Here is an 18,477-nt window from a genome sequence, read left to right as displayed (position 1 = left end):
TGACATTTTAGATTTTAAAAAGTATCATTTTGTCACAGATATTATGCATGAATGCTACAAATCTCAATAGGAAATAAATCCAACTTAAAATGTCAAACAGGACCTCATTGCATCCAGATTGTCTAAAATTACATTTCATGATAAATGTGCAAATCTCAATAGATACAGACTGGCTTCATGTGGAAGGAAGCCAAGTCACCTTAAGGTTCTGGAACAATGGTGTGGTCAACTTTGGGGAAGAAAAACTTAATCACTTGATGTGGTTAGTAAATGGCATTGTGAATCTCAGGACAATTACAGGACTTAACAAATATAATCGTTGGACACGGTAACCTTTATTAGAACAGCAAAATATACCATCTCAACTGCAGGCAATGTCAAATCTTATATCAATACAACAAAAACTATAAGCAAAAATAATTTCTGTAATCTTTCAAAGCAACTAAGAATAAGTTTGTTTGCATTGGACTTCTGTCAAAGTGATAAACACAGATTTAATTTATGGAAGTGGAGGAACAAGTTTATTTTAACATAATACAGTAAGATTTTATTTGACAAAACAAATTACAGGATAATTGTTCCTACCAATTTGTAAAACACGCAACAGATGTTGGCCTAGTTATGTAGTTTAGCAATAAACTCAAGAAAAAGTGAAAGTAATCTTTTCCCAGTCAAATCAACGTGGAAACGAGGAGCTGAATCAGATATCCAAATGTATATAAGCAATTGCTTTGTTCTCCTTCAAACTCACATTATATATCTGGAGCTAATTATTTAAGCAAAAACCAATAGTGGAATCTATAGATCAGACTTAATGCAATGCATATCTATACAAAACTTGGAGGTAGACAAAAACTTGACTGTAAAAATAAAGCAATATGTAGAGTTATTTCCTAAATGCCTGCTTTAAATAATCACCTTTAAATAAATTGGCACATCAGCTATCCATCCCAGGTAGTGGTATAATTTCATTCATGCTGCCTTGCCTGTTGACTGTTTCCAGCATTAGCAGTTTTTATTTCAGATTTCTTGTATCTGCAGTATTTTGCATTTTGTATTAGTAGTTTGTATACAGTAATGTAAATACCCATCTATACCAAATGATGACTCTCAAGACATCTGGTGCCCTTAAGGCAAACCTTTTTTGTTCTCATATCATTTGTGAAACCAGTAATGGATGAAGGCTTTTCAATTGTGGTAAACCGATCTCACAGATCGTAGTGCCTAAATTGAATCTTTAATTTTGCACAATGCAAGTCTTTGCAGCTTGACACATTAGATGAGAGGGGCTAACAACAAATTGCATTTAAATGATATCGCTAATAAATTCCCCAATACTACACGAAGCATTATCAAAATCAATTTACCAACGAGCCACACAAAGGAGATATTAACACAGGTGATCAAAAAGGCAGGAGCATCTAAAAGGTAGAGAAACAGAGTTGTTTAGGGAGGGAATTCCAAAGCTTAGGGCCTAAGCAGCCGAAGAAGTCATGGCGACCAATGGTGGAATAATAAAAATCAGGGATGCACACGTGGCCAGAATTAGAGAGGTGCAGCGATCTTATAGGGCTGAAGAAGATTACAGAGATAGAGAGGGGTGAGGCCATGGAGGAATTTGAAAGCAAGCATGACAATGTTAAAACAGAGGCACAGATGGACCAGAAGCCAGTGTAGGTTAGCGAGCAAAAGGGTGATGGTTGAATGTGACTTAGTTAGAGTTAGGATACGGGCCACAGAGTTTTATACAAACTCAAGTTTGTAGAAGATGGAAAATGGGAGGCCAGCCAGAATGAAATTGGAATAACTAAAAGTGTAGAGATAATAAAGGCATGGGTGAGTGTTTCAGCAGGTGAACTGAGGCAGGGGTAGAGATGGGTAACATTACAGAAATGGAAGTAGGGGCTCTCATTAATGGGGAAAGTAAGGGGTCGGAAGTTCCACTCAAGCTCAAAAGGGACATTATAAGTTTCTAACGGTTGCATTCAGCTTCAGACAGTGGCCACTATATTTGGCGGAATTAAATACACATTGCTGCATTGCCGTTCTTCTCTCTCTTTTAGAGAATCACTAATATGAGGCTAGGTGGAAAAAGATGAGAGCACTTAAAGCTAAGGGTATTTATTTCATCCCAATTATATTCTAGTACATAAATCAAAGCCACCCCCCAAAAAAACTTTGAGATATCAAATGAGATCAACTTTGAAACTATTTCCCAATTTCTATTCCTTGATTTGCAGAGTCAAGAATATAATTCTTAAAACCACAATATGCAATCTACTCTGGGCTTTGAGGTCTATTGAAGCATTAATTATTGGGTAGGAGATACTGATCATAAGTTTTGACTGATAATGTAACATTTTAAAATTGTACTCATTATACATAATGCAGCGGTATGTTTTGTCGAGGGCAGCGCAATCTCAAAAGTTAGAATCATAGAATGATACAGCACAATTGGAGGCCACTCACACATCATGCAGCTCTTTGGTAGAGCTATCGACTAGTCACACTCACCCGCTCTTTTCCCATAGTGTTGCAAATCATTTTCCTTAAAGTGTTTATCTAATTTCCTTTTGAAAGATTCTATTGGATCCACTTTCACTTCCCTTTCAGCCAATACTCTCTGGATCACAAGAACTTAGTGTAAAAAAGAATTCATGTCACCTTTGATTCTTTTGCCAATCACCTTAATTCTGTGGCCTCTGGTTATCCACCCATCTTCCACTGGAAAGAGGTTTTATTCACTCATGTCAACATTTTTCATAATTTTGATCACTTCTGTTAAATCTCCTCTCAGCTTCCCTGCTCTAAGGAGCACACCCCAGTTTCTCCACATAACCGGGTTCCCTCATTCCTGGCACAATTCAAGTAAATCTTTTCTGCACACACTCCTCAGCCTTGACCCCCTTCTTAAATTGCGGTAGTACGGTGCCCAGGGCCGAAATACTCCTGTTGCGACCAAAACTGTTCATAAAGTTTTAGAATTGCTTCCTTGTTTTTGTACTCTATGTTTCTATTAATGAAGCCAAGAATCACATACTGTATGATTTACTCTAAAAGTCTTCCCAACTCGTCCTGCCACCTTCAAAGATTTTTGTTCATACACCCCCAGCTCTCTGATCCTACAACCCCTTCCCCTTTAAAATTGCACGTTTAGTTCATTTCTCCTCATTCTTTGCACCAAAACGCATCACTCCCTATTCCTATCAACTAGCCAACTTCCTATCCATGCTGCCATTGTCCCTTTTATTCCATGGGATTTAACTTTGCTAACAAGCCTGATATGTGACACTTTATCAAACACCTTTAGGGAATCCATGTACACCACATCAACTCCATTACGCTCATTAACCCTCTTTGTTACATCATCAAAAAACCTCAGGTTAGCTAAACACCATTTGCCCTTAAAAAATCCATGCTGCATTGCCTTAATCCATCCACATTTGTCCAAGTGACTGTTAATTTTGTTCTAGATTATTATTTCTAAAAGCTTTCCCACCACCAAGGTTAAACTGACTGGACTACAGTTACTAAGCCTATCTTTGCACCCTTGTGTAACATTTGCAATTTCCAGTCCTCTGGCACCAGCCCTGTATCTAAGGAGGATTGGAATATTATGGCCAATACCTCCACAATTTCCACCCTTATCGCTCAGTACCCTCAAATGCATCTGATCAGGTTATGGTGATTTATTAACTTTAAGTACAGCCAATCTAATAGCTCCTCGTTCACCATTACTTTGGCAACATCTTCTTCCTTGGCAAGATTGATAAAAAGTACTCATTTAGTAGCTCAGCCATGTCCTCTGCCTCCATGCATAAATCCCCTTTTTGGTCCCTAATCAGCCCTACCACTCTTTTTATAAACATTTTTCTATTTTTATGCCTATAGAGGACTTTGGATTCCCTATGTTAGCTGCAAGTCTTTTCTCATATTCTCTCTTTGCTTCTCATTTCTTTTTTCATTTTCTCCCTGAATTTTCTATATTCAGCCCAGTCCTCACCTCTATTACTAGCCTGACATCTGTTATACGCCCCCTTTTTTCTGTTTTATACGAGGCTGTCTCTCTTTCACCATGCAGGGAGCTCGGACATTGTATATACTGCCTTTCCCCCTTGTGGCAATGTACCATGACTATATCCAAACTATCTCCTTTTTAAAGACAGCTTATTTACAGTTTAGTCGGGCAATTTACCTGGGCAGGATCTATTCTCACCCCACTGAAATTGGCCCTCATCCAATTAATTATTCTTACTCTGGATTGCTCCTTGTCCTTTTCCATAGCTAACCTAAACCTTATGATACTGTGATCACTGTCCCCTAAATGCTCCCCTACTGATTCTTGATTCATTTGATCCCACCTCATTCCCCAGAACCATATCCAGCAATGCCTCCTTCTCCAGTGGGCCCAGAACATACAGAACTAGAAATTCTCCTGAACACATTTCAGAAACTCTTCCTCAGACTCTGCCCTTTACACTATTACTATCCCAGTCTAGATTAGGTTAAAGTCCCCCAATTTACCACTCCATATTTTTTACACCTCGTTGTAATTTTCTTGAAAATTTGTTCCTTTATATCTTTCCCACCAGCTGGAGAACACTCAGTACTGTTCTGCTACATCTAATGTTCCTTCGTTCTAACCAAATAGATTCTGGCCTTGACCTCTCCAGGACATCCTCTCTCACTCACTCTCCAGTATTGTAACATTCTCCTTAATCAATGCTGCCTCCCCATCTCCTTTTTTTCCGTGCTTTTCCTATACCTCCACCAGTATATACAAATCAAGTATCCTTTATACGTTAATCCAAAAGCTGAACACATTCAAAAGCTGCATTTTTTTTGAACGTCATTGACCTTTAGCACGGGAAGTCTGTGACCCGAGCTGACAGGTGTGTATAATATTCAGTGGTGCATCTTACTTTTCTAGCCATTTTGTTTACATTAGATGATAGCTAGCCTTGGCTTTGGCCATTGTAATGCAAGTAGGTCTAGGCCAATACACGGTATCCAAAAAAAGAAATTATCTGAAATCCAAAATGCATCCGTCCTGAGGGTTTCGGATAAAGGATACTCGACCTGTACTTCCCTCCAGTTTGAAAAACTAGATCCAGATGATGCAAGCTGGTTTCTCGGTTTGAATCATCAGCACAGAGTGTGGAGAATAGAGATTTCAATAGATAAGGAGCTTCTGGTACTGGAGGCATTGAAGCTCTGGGTTGTTTTAATCTTTCTTTCTTGAGGTATGTGTGCCATTGGTAAGACTAGCTTTTATAGCTCATCCCTAATTGCCCTTCAGAAGGTGGTGGTGCACTGCATTCTTGAATCGTTACAGTTCATATTGTGGAGGTATACCATTGTGCTATTGAGTAGGGATTTCCAGCATTTTGATTCGGCAAAGGAAATGATATAGTTCCAAGTCAGGATGGTGTGTGACATGAAGGGAAATCTTACAGCCTAAGGTGTTCTCCTGTGTCTGCTGCCCTTGATCTTTTAGGAAGCAGAGGTCAAAGATTTAGTAGATGCTTTCATAGGTGCCCTGTTGAGTCACTATGGTGCATCCTGACGACAGTAGATAATGCAACCACTGTGCGCCAGTGGTGGAGGCAGTGAATGTTTAAGGTGGTGGATAGGGTGCCGATCTAGTGGTTTGCTTTGTCTTGGATGGTATCCAAAATCTTGAATATTGCTGCAGCTGCACTCACCCAGGCAAGTGGAGGCTATTCCATCACAGTCCTGACTTGTGCCTTGCAGATGGTGGACAGGCTTTGAGGAGACAGGTAGTGAGTTACTCGCCACAGGATTCCCAGCATCTGACTTGCACATGGTTCGTTGGTTAAGTCTCTGGTCACTGGTAACACCCACGATGTTGATGGTGGCTGATCTGTTGTTGATAATGCCATTGAATGTCTAAGGGAGTTGGCTAGATTATGACATGGGAGGGGTGGGGAGGAGGACCACAAAAGCAAAAAATGTTGAGAAGCCCTGAGTTTAACAACTAAATTAAGATGTTTCTGAAAAGTCACATCAGCTCAAACAAAAAAGGTACAACAGAAACCTATTTATATAAATTTTCAAGTTTGATCCACACAAGATAGAAACAGCATAGATAATACAGCCCACCAGGCCTGCTCTACCATTCAATGTGATTATGGCTGATATTGGGGTACCATTCCACTTTCCCACTCACTCCACATCCCTCGATTCCCTGAGACATCAAAAATCTGTCTATCTCAACTTAAACATATTCAATGACGGAGCATCCACAACCCTCAGGGGTAGAGAATTCCAAAGGTTCATAAACTTTTGAGTGGAAAAATTTCTCCTCATCTCAGTCCTAAATTATCATCGCTTGACAGTGCTCCTGTGTTTTAGATTCCCTAGTCAGCAGAAACAACCTCTCAGTGTCACATTGCAAACTCTACTATGAAGGACACACCAATGTCTAAACAAGTATCCAAAAAAAAGTTATGGAAATGGAAAACTCTGCAAACCTCCAAAGGTATTCAAAAAAAAAACTTGTTGAGGATTGAGACAGATCACAGCAGTGCAAATTCTGTAGCACACAATCAAACTAGTAAACTTAATATTGATTTATCATATCCTAAATTGAATGTGTGGTGTGCACATTTCATTCAAAATGCAGTTAATGGTGGTCCCTTCAATAAATGGTGCTCTGATTAACATTGTTGACATACAACTGTAATTTTATAGTGAAGAAAGGACTGTGCAATCTGGCCACCAGGTTCAAGGAAATTGTTGAAAATACTTTGAAAATTAGTTTTAACTTCTTTTTGTTATCCTCAGGAACTGATGTTTGTAATATTCAAAATAAAAGAGAGAGAGAGAGATCAAACAAACAAAGAAAACTTCTGAATGAAACAAATGAAGAGCACATGCAACTGTTACCTCAATGTTATTATAATTGCACAACTCTTCCTTGAGGCTTTTCCCTGTCTGATTGATGCTCTGTAACTACAAAGTTGAAAGAAAAAATAGTTTTAAAAGCTTCCAACTTATTGAGGAGGCTATAGACCAATTGACATCCAGCAACCTGCTCTGAAAACTCTGCTCAAATTTTGACAGTTGTGACAAATACCACCACAGCAGCTGAGACATTCCACAAAATTCTAAATAAAACACACAGCATTGTAAAGCAAAGTCAATTTGCACTATCGCTCAATATTAACGGATCCTTTAAAAAAAATTCCAGGATCTGGATATGCATCTTGGGCAAAAATTAATTGGTTCTTCCATGGGTCATACTCTATATTGTCTGCCACGTTTCATTGAAATCCATCCATTATTTTTGAGATACATTGTTTACACAGCTAACGATGCTTAAACAGACTAATGGGCGAAAACATTACCTCTGCCCACCTTCAGTATTCATAGTCAGAGAAGAAAGACATGCGACAATAGAGAGTGCCAAATATGCTTCCTCTCACTTGTCATGCTGAACAATATCATGGAGCTGCTCAAAGAGATTTGAAGAGAAAAATAAAACTGTCAGTAATCATGGATTTTGTCAGAACCGATAATACATGAAGGGTCAAAATTGGAGGTCTTGCAAAAGGAGTTGTAGGAATTTGGACACTGGTTAAGCAGCAGAATCACAAGGGTAGTAATTTCCAGATTCATGGCTAGTCAATATAAAACTCCAAAGTGACAGAGGTAAATGCATAGCTGCAGAGATTCATCGACACAGTGGTCAGTTTTGGGACAGCAGTAATCTTATATGGAAAAGACAGATTTCATCCGAATATGGCTGGAACCAATTTCCTAGCTAAAAAAAAACTTCTATTGTGGGAGACAGTTTAACCTAATATAGCAGGGAAGAAGGAAGGAAACAAGATGCAGAAACAAAAGAAAGCAAAAAAGTGGCAAGGTAAGTAGGAAAAAACAGGAAAAAGAAAATGGGAAGGAGTCACAATTTTTTTTGAGTTTTGTGCTAGGTCTGAAGCATAAACGATAACTCCTGTAAGCACACCTCAATTACAATCTAGTTAAATGGTTATGATCCTAGAATCATAACAGAGAACCCTCAGTGTGCATTAAAACCAACAACTGATTTATTCTACTTAAGATACATGAATGTATCTTATATAGTTTCCAGAACGAGAACAATCAATCTTGCTATACAATAATTGTGGGCACAAAACTGTTAATAAGCCTAGCAACAGCAACCTATCTATACATTGCAGTTGAACAACAGATAGTGTGGTTTAGTTCTCGGTAAATAAAGAGAATAACATCTGTAAAACTTTTGTGATATAGAGATAGAACAAGACTGCAATGAAATTATCAGAATGGAACATCCCCAGCATTTGCTATTACAGTTGTTGATATTGTGATATTGATATTTTTACAGTTTGTTTCTTTGATGACATTTTTGAAACAATTTATGTATTGGTTTTCTTTGTGCAAGTCATATCAAATGTAGTACTAGAGATTGAACAATGTATTTTCAGTATAACACAAAATGGTTGCTTGGTGGACGGAAAGCTGACAGGAAGAGGGTTAGGTTGTGAACAATGACCAGAAGAGCGAAGGAAAACATGTAGACAGAAACGAGTCAAATTGCATCTACACACACAGAACCCTAGAACAAAGGACCAGCCCAGCATGGTTTGAATGCTGGATTCAGGATATGAACAGTTGTGATGACCCCAAGGATCCATCATCTCACTGGGCATGGTGGTGGGGGGATAACTTGAGGCTGAAAGCACTGTGCCAATGAGAAAGCGACATCACTGCAAATGTAGTATGCAGGTCCAATAGAAGGTTATAAGGGCCGAACATACAGGAGACTCATGACTATAGTTGGAAGAGAGGATAGCCTTCAGCTATCAACATCAGTAACAGAACAGGACGGTTCGATCATCCAATCTTGTCTGTCTCTCAAGAAACCAAGCAACCAGATTGTGAGTATACATTAGCAGATATTCGTATCGGTATTTTTACACTGATATTGATTTATACGCTAAGGGATTTAGGTAAATAAAAATGTTGTTTGTAATCGTCAGTCACAAGGGGGCATAAGTTCAAGGTGAGGAGCAGGAGGTTTAGAGGAGATGTAAGGAAAAACTTTTTTACCCAGAGGGTGGTGACGGCCTGGAATGCATTGCCTGAGAGGGTGGTGGAGGCGGGTTGCCTCACATCCTTTAAAAAGTACCTGGATGAGCTCTTGGCATGTCATAACATTCACGGTTATGGGCCAAGTGCTGGTAAATGGGATTAGGTAGATAAGTCAGGTGTTTCTCACATGTCAGTGCAGACTCGATGGGCCAAAGGGCCTTTTCTGCACTGTGATTCTGTGATATCCAGAGTAGACCTCCGAACCACAAGGGTTAAGTAACTTAGCCAGGAAAGGGGATTGCCTACATAAGGATGCAATTTACTGAACTTCGGCTCACTTGACTCACTTTCCCTAGATAAGCTATTGAAATTAGTTGATCTAAACCTAGTAAACATAATACCCAATTCTGGTTATTGCCTTGAGTCCACAGCCCACTCCTTTTGTCTAAGGGATAGAAAGTAACATACATTGACAATAATAGACTAACTTCTTGGTTAGCAGCTTTAAATCTATGAAGTGGAGGATTCTGGTCCATTGAAACAAATTCACCACCCATCAATATGACTATGAAGCTCCTCAGCATGCGTCCTGCATTTGCTTACTAATAAGCATTTCAACTCACCATGGCAAACCCCTGGTTTCTGGATTATTGTTAAGAAATAATGTAAGTTTGTTTAAAAATCAGTTCAGACAGCAAATGCAAAATCCAAATGATTACAAATGGAAGTGATACAATTCTTTGCATTACAGACCACCATGAGATGGTGGTGGGGATCTGTAAACAGTTCAGAGAGACATGCAAGTACAGCAAAGCAAAAGTGTTTGAATATTTAAGCTATCCCAAGGCAAAGGACAAAGTAATATATTGATCGAAGTGAGGCACACTTTTTAAGAGTGCAATCAATAATGCTCCTGGAGCATTGTTCTTTCAGTCCAAGGAAAGAAACGCTGCCCCCGCTTAACTCGGAAAATTAAATGGAACGAATAATTGAGGTGAAGGTAGAAAAACAACTGTGTAATAGAAACCGGAATATAGTTAAGTTCAACATGAGAAGGAAAGGGTAGCAACGAGTGAAAGCTAAAGGTGCCATGCCGGACTGGAAAATACAAAGGTCAAGAAGTTAAGAAAGAATCTAATCTTCGTAGAAAAGTTAGCAAACAGGTCACAAGAACAATGGTGGGAAATCTTCAAATATAAAATTGATGGAGTACGAAAAAGGCATACTCCTGTGGAATAAAAATGGGGCAAGCACTGTGATGGAGTGATTGAGAAAAGACAGTGACAATCCCACCCCTGCCCTGCTACTGGCAGGCCTCTCCAGGCCCCTCATTCTTAAAAAAACAATTTACTACATTTGGATTCTTTCAACTACATACAGCCTAATAACAACAAACTTTTCATTCAAGTGCACAACCTCTTACAGCAACAAGCATTAGAATTCATAGTTCCACTTCAAAGAGTCTATAACTACTTGTTGCTGTCACTCAAACTGTGCAATGGCAGACACCCTACTGTGCTAATGGATGGTTATGAAATCATGCATATGCAACCATGGCATACAAGGCTATGGGCCTAGTGCTGGAAAATGGAATTAGAATAGTTAGGTACTTGTTTGACCGGCGCAGGCTCAATGGGCCGAAAGGCCTTTTTCTGTGCTGTAGACCTCTATGACTCTAAATCAGTCATACAGCACTAATCCAGTAATGGAAACCCTCAGGCTTGTGCCAACAGATAGTGTGAAATAGCAAGCAATAATTGAAAAAAAATTCTCCAGACATTTTTTTCTAAGATTTAAAGCACTGGGCTTTTAAATGCCTTGACAGCTCCCGTTGACAAGTGCTTTTGGCAGTTTCTTTTGACAAGGCCTCCTGACAGGTCTGCTTGACAGTTTTGACAGGTCCGCTTGACAGTTTTGACAGGTCCGCTTGACAGTTTTGACAGGTCTGCTTGACACTTTTGATATTTGAATTTGACAGTTCTGTTCACAGTTCCAAATTGCAAAGGGTCACCAAAGTGCACCTTGCCTCCACCAGAGGTGTCGAAGGACCAAGTCCAAAGGAATACCTTACCTTTCCAAAGAGCTTTCCAAACTAATCCACAAAGTTCAGACTTGTTCTTACTGGGTCTAATCTGCACACTTCAGGTTTCACACTCCAAGGCTATCAAAATCCGACTTGAGTGGAGGCAGCTGATGACTTAAATAGCTAGCTGTCTCTAAAACACGCATGCATGAAACGTGCCTCGCCTCCATTTCCGCCCCCATGCAAATGGAAATTGCTGTGTTCGGGGGACAAGGCTTACAATTTTCAGCCACCTCCACCATTTTCACCATGATGGAGAGGGTCTCCGTCATGGTGAAAATCTGGGCCTTTGGGTGCAAATAATATTCTTTAAAAAATGCAAATTATAAATAAAAGACAATACAACTTTGGATTTTGTAAATCAGAGCATAGACCACAAGAGAAAAGAGACTTATCATAAATTTGTACCAGGCCATGGTTAGGCCATAGTTAGGACACTGAAATTTTGGATAGCCTTGTTTTCAAGTCCCTCCATGGCTTCATCACTCCCCATCTTTGTAACCGCCTCCAGCCCCTCAACCTTCCGAAATTACTGCAACCCTAATTATGGCCTCGTGTGTATATCCAATTTTAATTGCTCCACCATTGGTAGCCATGTCTTCAGTTGTCTAAGCCTATGCACAAGAATTACCCTCCCTACCTCTCTCCGTGTCACTTTCCTCCTTTAAGACATTCCTTAAAAACTAAGTCTTTGATCAAGCTTTTGGTCATTTGACCTAACATCTCATTATGTGGTTTGGTGCCATATTTTGTTTTATAATGCTCCTATGATGCATCTTGGGACATTTTATTACATTAAAGGCATTATATAAATAAGTTGTTGTTGCTGATGTTATACGATTATAGAAAGGATATTAAAGTCAGAGAGCATATGATGAGGATCCACAAGAGATCAGAAAACATAGTAACAATAAAGACTTAAAATAATGGAAAATTATTTCAATCATTGATTTTTTTTGTTATCGAAAGAAATAACTCAGTATCGCCAACATAAATGTTACCATCTCCATTTTAAAATAATAAATTTAATTTAAAAATTTTAAATGATAAATGGGCCCTTGGCCAACAATTCTTGTATCTGTTGAGATATAAGATTGGGTTTTACAGGGCACCACGGTCCCCCTCCCCCCTCCTTAGCTAAAAACCCACGATCCTGACAGCTGCTCCACCACAATTTAACACTAAGAAAGGCATTCATTTCTTAAAAGCTGGAAGAAATCCTGCCTTCGAGAGCTGCCGCCAAATCCGGCTGGCCAGCAGCCCTGTAGTGCCAGCAGCGCCAGCCATGAGTGGTGGCCACTGCTGGAACCTCAAGCAATCCCACCACACCAAGGAGCGCTGCTTTCAAGGTGTGGGGGTGGGGGTGTAAGGTTAAAGACGGGTGGTGGGGGTGATCTTTGAGGGGTTCTGTGCAATGACTACAGCTTCCAGGCTTTCTGCATGGCGTGGGCCTTCCCCCACTGTGGGTAAAATATCAATAGCACCAGGATGGGGTCCTTAAGTGGCCATTAATTGGCAGGCAGGCTACCCGACACTACCTACACTCATGGTAGAATTTCAGACAGGTCAGGGACGGGCAGGGAGGTGGCAGCAATGCCACCTGCTGAATTTTACATGCACCTCCCAGTCTTCACACCTGGCAGCGGTGGAGCATTAAATCCAGCCCATAATTAATGATTTTAGCAAATCTCAAGTGAGTCCAGAATTAATCCTGTAATTAACTGAAGTGCTTTAGCAAGTCACCGAAAAATCAGGGATTCCCTAAACAAGGAATACCCCCCTGTTCAACAGTTTATTCTAAATGCAATTAACTCTGATAATATTTGTGGCCAATAAGGTATCTTCTCACACTTATATTGTAATTCCTACTATCTTCAGGCACTTAGAATTAGCAGCACTATTACAAGAAAGCAAAGGGATTATAAAAGCATTTATTTTTGTGTTTTTCATTATCTAATTAGTTATACAAGTTGACAAAGCACCACATCATTGACTTCTCAGTAAATCTGCTTTGCTTTTTTCTTATAATTTTATTTGTATGTTCTGATATATACTAGTACAAACAAAATACAACTCACTACCATACTTTGTTGTTGATAATTTTTTCAACTGTCATTCATTTGATATAGATTCCAAATGCATAGATGTTACATAAATATATTGTTTACTAACTTCTATGTATCTCTAACAAAATTATTTCAGTTTACAAGTTAGAAATTTTCAGGCCAACTATTAGAAAGTGTAAAGTGGATTAATTTGATAGGAAAAATGAGAAGAGACAAAATAATCTAAACGGTCAAATTGTAAAGAGTGGACCTGGAGGTATACATTCACAAGTCACAAATGTTGGTTAAAAATCAATACAGCCTTATAAATAGAAGCACGGAGAATGAAAACAAGGCAATCATGCTAAATCTTCAGAAATCACGGGTTATTAGTAACATGGCCAATTCTAGGAAGGCCTTGGACAGGGTGCAGAGATTTACTGGGATTGCACCAGGGATGAAAGGCTTCACTTGCATAGAGAGTTTAGAGAAACTGAGGTTTTTCTCCTTAGAGTACGGAAGGTTATGAATAGATTTTATGGAGTTATCAAACAGCAAACACTGGCAGAAGCGTCAGTAACAAGAAGACACAGATTTAAGTTAATTAACAAAGAAACCAGAGGCAAGCTAGATGAAGGGATAAAATGTCTAGTGAGTTACGATCTACATACTGCCTAAAGAGTGGAGATTCGATACTAACTTTCAAAGTAGATTTGAAGAAATACTAGAAAAGGAAAGAAAGAATTAGTTTGGCAGGGGGGGGGGGGGGGGGAGGAGAGAGAGCAGGGAAATAGGACAAATTGGATAACTTTTTCAAAGAGCCAGCCCAGGCACAGTGGGTTGAATGGCCTCCTTCAAATGTTGTATCATTCAATGACTGTATGAAATGATTTCACCATATGTCAATACCAACTGTGCCTGAAGTATAACCCAACATAAACGTTGCACCACAAAAAATACACTTCTGAAAAGGTACACAAGGTGTTTCTCCCAAACGCGTACCAATCTGTAATAAAAAACAAAAGAAAATAAACTTACTTTTATAAATAATGATCCTCTAGAAACCTTTAAATGCGGACTTTTACAATGTCATCCTAATCTCACTTTCCAAGTTTACCTGAACTACTTGCACCTGTCCACTTCCTAATAGATCCACAATGGGCCTTTTTAGTAGCTGTCTGTAGACGTGCCAAGAAATTAGGACATTTCCGCATCTCGACGCTGTGGTTGATTTGAACACATTTCCCTTAATGTGGATAAATCAGAGTTTATATATATATATATATATATAATATAATTTGCAGCGAACGAGGCTCGGGGTTGCTGGAGCAGGCACGAGAGTAGACGGAAGCAGTGCCCTGGGAAGACCCTGTGAAGATGGCGGGCGGGCAACAGTCGGTTCTTTTCGTCTGTCTGGGTGAGTGAGTGAGTGCGGCGCTCGCGCTTCCCCTCGCGGCTCGTGCCGGCCCCGGGATGGTAAGGAGGGAAGGGGTAACTACTGCCGTCCCGCGCGGAGTCACTTGACCAGCGACCTTTATAGCGCGCGGCTGTCAGCGGACACCTGGCGCCCTCTCCCCGGCCGGTCCCAGTGTGGCTCACTCATGCTGCGGTTACCCAGAAGTTGTTCAGATTTAACCTGCATGGGTTTTCTCGCCCCTACCGGGTTTAAACCGTGCGAATTGTTGTCACCGCTTCATTGGGTCTCTGTCAACTGCTGGTGATCACATTGACCCTTCTTTCATTCAAAGGAATCGCACAGAGCAAGAGGAGGCCATTCGGCCCACCGTGCTTCCGCCGGCTTTTTGGTATAGACACCCAATTGGTCCAACTCCCTAGCTCTTTGTACATCCTGTCCTCTGCACCATCACAAATACTGCCTATTTCCACCTCTAGAACATTGCTTGATTCCACCCTTGTCTATGCTGCTGAAATCTTGGTTATCTCTAGACTTGACTATTCCAATGCGCTCCTGGCTGGTCGCACATATTCTACCCTTTGTAAACTTGAGGTCATCCAAAACTCTACAGCCTGTGTCCCTATTCACACCAATCCCATATACCCCCGTGCTCACTGACCTATATTGGCTCCCAGTTAAGCAACATCTCGATTTTAAAATTCTCATCCTTGTTTTTAAATCCCTCCCATTTGCTTCTCCCTATATCTGTTATCTCCTGCAGTATCTCAATTCTCTGAGATAGCTGTACTTTTCACTGCTGGACTCTTGAGCATGCCAAATTTTAATTGCTCTACCACTGGTGGCCATACCTTAAGCTGTCAAGGCTCTAAGCTTTGGAATTCCCTCTTAATCTTTCTGCTTCTCTTTTCTCCTTTAGAATCCTCCTAAAAAATCTACCTTTTTGACCAAGCCTTTGGTCATCTGCCCTTATAGTGCCTTATCAGGAAGCCTTGGTATTAAATTTTGCTTGATAATGCACCTGTAAAGTACCCTGGGATGTATTATTATGTTAAAGGTGATATGTAAATCCAAGTTGTTCACCTTGAACCTGCAAATTTATCTTTAAGTACTTATTCAGCTCTATTTTGAAAGTTACTATTCAGTCTGCTTCCACCACCTTTTCAGGCAGTGCAACCCATATCATAACTTGCTATGTAAAAAAAGAAACTCTTTGTGTCCTCTCTGGACTTTCTGCCTTGAATTAGCTTCCTCTGGTCACCAACCCTCCTGCCATACAGAACAGTGATGATTCAATTTGTGAAAAATGCTTGCTTTTTTTGTGTCCCCATAAGATGGCTCTGGCATATGGAGGGACACTTTAGATCAAATGAAGACTAGTCAGGATATCAATGGTTAGAAATCAAAGATGAGTAAATAGATTTAAGGGAAAGATCAGCTAGGGTCTGATTTATTGATTGACAGGAACAGGTTTGAGGGACTAAATGGCATCCTCCTAATCCTATGACCTGATACTGCAGATGATATAAGGTCTCATTCCATCTGTTAAGTCAGCAAATCTGAATATAGATTGGGGCATAAATCACAATTGGTTTTGTCTAACGTAGACTTGTGCTGAGGAAACACAATGCTGATATTAGCTCTTTAAAAGTACAGTAGTTCTTCTTGGTGTGAATGAAATTATATGGCTTATACAGTGATTCTGCCTGTAAGAACTAAGTATAAAAATTACTGCTTAATAAGTTCACCTCTGAGAAACTTTGTTTGTATATGTACCTTGATTATCCACAACGACTGGAGCTGTATAGAATTTGAATTAACATGCAAATCATTAATCTGTTTTGGCGCCTTAAGTACAGGAATTCTATATACTTAAAACTGTGCTATACTTGCTCGTAAAATATAAAATTTGAGAGAACTCATACAAGCATATTTTAAACTCCTTTTTTTAAGGCAACATTTGCCGATCTCCAATTGCTGAAGCCATCTTCAGAAAGCTGGCAACAGACCAGGGTGTCATAAACAAAGTAAGTCCTACTCACTTTTTCAGAAAAGCTCTTATTTATTTAGGAATTAAATAATCTTTCATAAGTGGTCAGATCAAGAGCATAAGCTGGCTGTGTCACTCACTGTGCTTCATACCATTTCCCTGCTGCCACCCTGTGCTGAATCTGCACTGGTGGATTTACTAGCAGTGGACACATGCAGGGTTTCTGATTTGATACCATGCAGGAAAATTATGTATGGTTCAAGCTTGCACTTAAATTTCATACCATTGCTGGTCATAATACAGTGAGATTGTGTTACATGATAACCAATCCTTCATGCAACAATTATGTATTTTACATATTATGTACTTGTGAATCACAATAATAGTAAAAGTTTATTTTTCTGATTGTTTCCCAAAAGCCTTTTCTTGCATTGAATCGATAGCAAAGACATGGGCCATTTAGTCCAAGTGATCAATGCCACTGTTTATATTCCACATGAAATTCCTCTCACTCTAATTACTTCTTCCCACCCTGTCCCACTGTCCCCCTATTCCAGTCTTTCTCATGTGTATATATAAAGCCATCCCATGTGGCAGTGAGTCCCAGATCTTCGCCATTCTCTATGGAAAGCAATTGTCTGAAATTCTTTATTTGATCATTGGTAGCTAACTTATATTGAAGTCCACTTGCTCTGTACTGATTCACATTTGGAAAGAGTTTCTCCACATCCACCCTGTTTGGAACCTTTGTGATTTTGAAGTCTTCTCTCGGGTCTCTTAGCCTTTTTCCCAGAGAAAAGACCCCCAACCTGATCAATCCTTCAGCATAGTTGCATCCTCCCAATTCTGGTAACATCCTTGGAAATCCCTTCTGTACTTATCAGATATTTAAATCATTTTTTTGCCGTATACCGATCAGGACTGTGTACGGTAATATGTGGTCGAACCTGGGTTCTATATAAATTTAAGATCACCTCTCTGCTTTTGTTTGCAATCCTTATGGCTATTTCAAACTTGTGTTGCTACTTTTAACAATTTATGTATCAGTATTTTGATGTCCCTTTGCACTGCTGCCCTATTTTGTTTCTCATCGTGGTCAGAGAATCACTTGCAATGGCGGGTGGGTGTGGGGGTGTGAACTCTACACTGGTTGGAGCCATAATAGCACAAAAGAAGGTGATTGGTTGGAATGGTCAGAAGTGGGGATGTTTGCTGATGATTGCACAATGTTCAGCATCATTTGCAATTTCCCAGATACTGAAGCAGTCTGTGTCCATGTACAGCAAGACCAGGACAATATTCAGGCTTGGGCGTAATGAGGCAAATAAGATTCGTACCACAAAAGTGTCAGGGAATGACCATCTCCAACAAAAGAGAACCTAGCCATCTCCACTTGACATTCAATGGCATTATCATCGCTGAATCACCCACCATCAGCATTCTGGGGGCTGCCATTGACCAGAACTGAACTGGACCAGCCATATAATTACTATGGATACAAGAGCAGGTCAGAGGCTGGGAGTTCTGTTGTGAGTAATTCACTTCCTGACTCCGAAAAGTCTGTCACAAGTCAGCAGTGTGATGGAATACTCTCCACTTGCCTGGATGAGTGCAGATGCAACAGCACTCAAGAAGCTCAACACCATCCAGGACAAAGCAGCCAATTGGCACCTCATCCACCACCTTAAGCATTCACTTCCTCCACCACCAATGCACAGTGGCAGCAGTGTGTCCAGCTTCAAGATGCGCTGCAGCAATTCACCAAGGCTCCTTCAATAGCACCTTCCAAACCCACAACCTCTACCACCCGGAAGGATAAGGATAGCAGATGCATGGGAACACCACCACCTGCAAGTTCCTCTATAAG

The 18,477-nt window shown here is 40.1% G+C and overlaps 2 protein-coding genes across 3 annotated transcripts in view; one reads left to right on the top strand and one right to left on the bottom strand.

The window, feature by feature from the left end:
- Positions 1-14,472, bottom strand: part of sh3yl1 (SH3 and SYLF domain containing 1) — a 180,782-nt gene extending 166,310 nt beyond the window's left edge. The window contains exon 1 of the mRNA XM_078541874.1: positions 14,245-14,472. Within this exon, the coding sequence (XP_078398000.1) occupies position 14,245 (1 nt within the window). The 5' untranslated portion in view covers positions 14,246-14,472. The remainder of the gene's footprint in view (positions 1-14,244) is intronic.
- Positions 14,473-14,559: 87 nt separating this feature from the next.
- The window catches only part of acp1 (acid phosphatase 1), a 39,812-nt gene continuing 35,894 nt past the window's right edge, over positions 14,560-18,477 (top strand). For both annotated transcript variants that reach the window (XM_078541875.1, XM_078541876.1), the window contains exons 1-2: positions 14,560-14,623; positions 16,574-16,647. In XM_078541875.1, coding sequence (XP_078398001.1) covers positions 14,584-14,623; positions 16,574-16,647 — 114 coding nt within the window. In that variant the 5' untranslated portion in view covers positions 14,560-14,583. The remainder of the gene's footprint in view (positions 14,624-16,573; positions 16,648-18,477) is intronic.

This window comes from Cetorhinus maximus, chromosome 5 (assembly GCF_964194155.1).
Source record: "Cetorhinus maximus chromosome 5, sCetMax3.hap1.1, whole genome shotgun sequence".
In the NCBI taxonomy this organism is placed as follows: Eukaryota; Metazoa; Chordata; class Chondrichthyes; order Lamniformes; family Cetorhinidae; genus Cetorhinus; species Cetorhinus maximus.
The sequence above is the reverse complement of the archived record's forward strand: the minus strand, read 5'-3'. Positions and strand labels throughout refer to the sequence as shown.